Source organism: Lycium ferocissimum, chromosome 2 (assembly GCF_029784015.1).
Source record: "Lycium ferocissimum isolate CSIRO_LF1 chromosome 2, AGI_CSIRO_Lferr_CH_V1, whole genome shotgun sequence".
Classification (NCBI taxonomy): domain Eukaryota; kingdom Viridiplantae; phylum Streptophyta; class Magnoliopsida; order Solanales; family Solanaceae; genus Lycium; species Lycium ferocissimum.
The window spans coordinates 64098426-64102561 of record NC_081343.1 but is presented as its reverse complement, the minus strand read 5'-3'; the positions used below and the strand labels follow the sequence as shown (position 1 = coordinate 64102561).

Genomic DNA, 4136 nt, shown 5'->3' with positions numbered 1-4136 from the left:
TTCGTGATCTACAGGGTGGCACGGAGCTGGACTTCGAGTCCTTATTCGAGGACTTCGACATGTTTCCGAGCCAAGATGTAAGTGTTTAAAATAATTATTTTAACAAATTAAAATATTTATACTAATTATTATATAATTTCCCATTTATTAGGTTTCAGCTCCAGCTCCGGCACCATCTACATCTCCGAGCCAAGATGTAAGTATTTAAAATGATTATTTTAACAAATTAAAATATTTATACTAATTATTATATAATTTTCATTTCTTAGGTTGCAGCTCCAGCTCCGGCACCATCTATATCTCTGGTTCCGGAGCTCGCTCAGGAGACCGCTGAGCAGCCAGCTCAGGAGACCTTTAAGGAGCCCTCTCACCACCCATCTCAGGAGCCCGTCGACACACAGGTTTAATTTTTTACAATAAAATAACGTATTAATTAATTGTTCATATGTTATTTCATGTTTAGTTTAGATTTAGTTTAGAATAAACCTAAACTAAATTGTTTATATGTTATTTCAGGTTCATTCTTCTACGCCTGTGGACCCGTCTCCTGCTGAGATTGAGTCATCTCCTGAAGCTGATGATATTTCGGCCAACGTCGTCTCCCATAGGAAGCATATTTTCAACAAGGCCTCAAGGAAAGGAAGGCAGGATGATCATGCCATAGAACATGTAAGGATTAAGAGGAAGAAGGGGGAGAGAGATGATGGTGAGGGTGGTGGGGTTCGCCTTAGTCCTAGGGTTATTCTAAAGGCTCCCACATGTGGAACCTAGAGGGATGAAGATTGTGTATTTGTAAATAAAATGTACATTTTATGTTAATATTTTTTTTTTGGTATTATTTTCTTAATCATAATTAGTTATCTTAGTTTTTATTATCGTTTAATAATAATTCGTGTGATGTCCTAAATTAATCAAAATCCTATAAAATAAAATACTTAAACCTAAAGATAACAAGTTTTCAAACAAACAAAACTTACTTCGGGGCACTTTACAACTCCTAAAACAATGATCCAAATATACATATAGGTATACTTGATGTGTTAAGCCTACATTATTGTTCGCAGAAAAAGATATCAAGTTCTATATAAAATATTGATATTCTGGCGTTTTGAAACATGACTAATCTTTGGTCAAAGTACGGAAAAAACGTGAATTTCAAATCTTTTGGCCAATGAACAAAGGGTTGTGCACTAAATTAGTGCGCACAAATTACTTATGTAACCTTTTTTTTAATGGGTTATTTTGATCTCAAATGTCACTTTTTTGAGTCATTTAACTTGTGGAGTCCATTTACTCCTGGTTTTGCTTCGTCTTGCTATGGAAATGCACGTTCTTCACATTGTCAATCAACATCAATAATTCTGTACTAACCTTTTATTGTTATTATTGCCTGGAAACTCAATTGGCAGTGTAACCAAAAATTAGGCGCATAGTTTTGCCCTCGACGTATACGCCCACTAAATTGATGTCTTCCACGATTTTGAAATAGCTCTAATTTAATTGGCCGGTCACTCTTAGTATATAGATGCATATGCCTCAGCATATTCTATAATTTTAGTTCATTCCTGGATTTTTCAAAGTACTAAGAAAGGTACTGGCGGAGAAAACAGAGATATATTCATATTCAACCAGCCTTATAAAATTTACTGGATCAACGAATTAGACGAACGATAAAATATGGGTGACCAAAAGGTTGTTCTAGTCACTGGTTCCGCCAAGGGTGGCATTGGTTACGAATATTGCAAAGCATTTGCTGAGCAAAATTGTCGAGTTTTTGCTTCTGACATAGCCCAACGAATGCCCGATATGTTAGACCTACAAGCAGATAAAATTGAGACACTTGTGCTAGACGTTGCATCAGACGAAAGCGTAGAATCAGCCGTGAATTCAATAATATCCAAATGTGGGCACATAGATATTTTGATCAACAATGCTGGAATTGGTAGCACAGGCCCTTTAGCTGAGCTACCTTTGGATGCAATCCGAAAAGCTTATGAAATTAACTCGTTGGGGCAACTAAGGATGGTTCAACAAGTAGTCCCTTACATGGCATCGCGTTGCAGTGGAAGTATAGTGAACGTAGGGAGTGTTGTGGGGAAAGTGCCAACTCCTTGGGCAGGGTCATATTGTGCAAGTAAAGCTGCAGTTTTTTCTATGTCGCACACTTTGAGGGTTGAGTTAAGCCCGTTCAATATAGATGTAATTATCGTGGTCCCGGGTGCTATAAGATCAAGTTTTGGGAACAATAGTGTGGAAAGATTGCAAAACTATGAGTGGAAACTTTACAAGGATTTTAAAGAAGCTATAATTGAGCGTGCAAAGGCTTCTCAAGGGGGTAAAGCGACTGAAGCATTAGTATTTGCTAGGCATGTAGCAAAGAAGGTGTTGAGTCCAAAACCACCAAAGGTGATTGAATTTGGGCATATGACTGGACTTTTTTCTTTGCTTTCTTGGTCCCCTCTTTGGGCAAGAGATCTGTTCTTATCGACTAGATTCAAGTTGAATCGCAGGATCCTTAGGGTGTAATCACAAGTGATATTTTTAGTTGTTTTTACTCTTGATGATTAATGTTACTTCCACATGTTTTAATGTATGAAGTGATATCCAACAACTATATTCTTCTGCCTTGAACAATAGATAAGAGAAAAAAGAAAGATCCGTCCAAAACCTAGTTGTTTGTTGTGATAGGGGAATTCTGCATATCTGATGTTGTCTCCAACTTGGTCCAGCCCTTATAGATAGTCTAATTTAAATACTAGATCTGACGTTGATTAGGATAGGGGAATTCCAAGTGATAATGCTAATTTGCATAGAGGTTGTCGGTCTTGAGTATTGGACATTAAGCGTTAGGTGTCCTTAAAACATATAGTCGAAAACTTTGAACATAAACGCCACGAGATAGCACCTCCCACACGTTTCCAGGATTTTTAAGTTACTCGCCCTGGCATGAGCACTGAGACGAGTCCTAAGAAAGCCTCTTTAACTCATATTACAAGCTAATATAGTTTAATTCTTATGCCCTGCCCTTGCAAGACTAAGTAAGACAATAATTAGTCATTTGTAATACCAGAACAGCCACAAGTAGTATAACACAGTGTTGTCTCAACGGTGGAGGGCATAAATGGTCTTAGAGTATATAAAGGATGGGAAACCCTTTATATACAGGTAAACCACATTACCCAAAAGGTTAATTTGACAGGGCCTATTCAAAGCAGACAGCAAAAAATAGAGACTCCTATCCTGCTATCCACATTTCATTACCCAAATCTCTTTCAACAGCCAAATGGAGATGAAAATGAAAGAAAGCAATGTTTGCTGGGGTAGCAAAGAAAGAGTGTACCTTTTTTTTTTTTAATTGTTAGGCCATGCACTTTAGACAAATTGTTATTGGCCCGTTGTGTATCGGTGGAGTTACTCATCATTACCTCAATCAAAAAGAGGGTCACCTCTTTCACATTCCGTTCTCTCTCCTTACCAGTCTATAGGCAAAATCATTCTCACAGGAAAATTTGTCTCCGTGGAATATACATTTCATGCAAAATTGCATGCAATATTTAGGAACAGTCAAGCCAGCGCAAAAAATTGGAGCTTTCCCTTGTACGATGAGAAATTTACCTCTATATTATTTGCTTATAAGGAACATAAGACACCAACGGAATTCTCAAGAAAAAAATTGATGCTTAAGAAAAATGATTTGAGTGGTAGGCCTTATTATGTTTTTTCCATTGGTGTCTGATATCTGCATTGCGATCCCATTAAATTGAATTCGTGCCGAGGAATTCCACGTTGGATAAAACGCTCCCTAACAAAGCTGATTCCGTACATAGGGGCTCAAACCCGAGACTTGAAACTTCGCTTTATGCCATAAATAAACTCATACAAGATTTACGGAATAGTCACAATTTGCAATGGACTAATGCCTGGTAGAATACTTAATAAAAACACCAAAAGAAGATCTTTTTTTTTTTTTTAGCCCGTGCTATGTGCAGTTTCAATATGTGAACCCATCAAACTGCTTGCAAAGAAAAAGAATAAAAGTACAATAATATAAATGCTGTCTGTGAAGTCACCAGACGGGCAGTATGTATTTCTGCGTATGTTGAAAATCTAAAGCTAAGCTTCCCTGATGCAGTTGG

The 4136-nt window shown here is 37.4% G+C and overlaps 1 protein-coding gene across 1 annotated transcript; it reads left to right on the top strand.

Annotated features, from left to right (window-relative positions):
• Window positions 1-1582: 1582 nt before the first annotated feature.
• On the top strand, window positions 1583-2588 carry LOC132048313 (short-chain dehydrogenase virD-like). The gene has a single exon (XM_059439220.1). The coding sequence runs from the start codon at window positions 1678-1680 to the stop codon at window positions 2524-2526; it is 849 nt and encodes a 282-aa protein (XP_059295203.1). The 5' UTR covers window positions 1583-1677; the 3' UTR covers window positions 2527-2588.
• Window positions 2589-4136: the final 1548 nt, after the last annotated feature.

Excerpts from the sequence above, each read along its gene's own strand:
- LOC132048313 (XM_059439220.1), top strand. The coding sequence starts at position 1,678 with ATGGGTGACCAAAAGGTTGTTCTAGTCACTGGTTCCGCCAAGGGTGGC.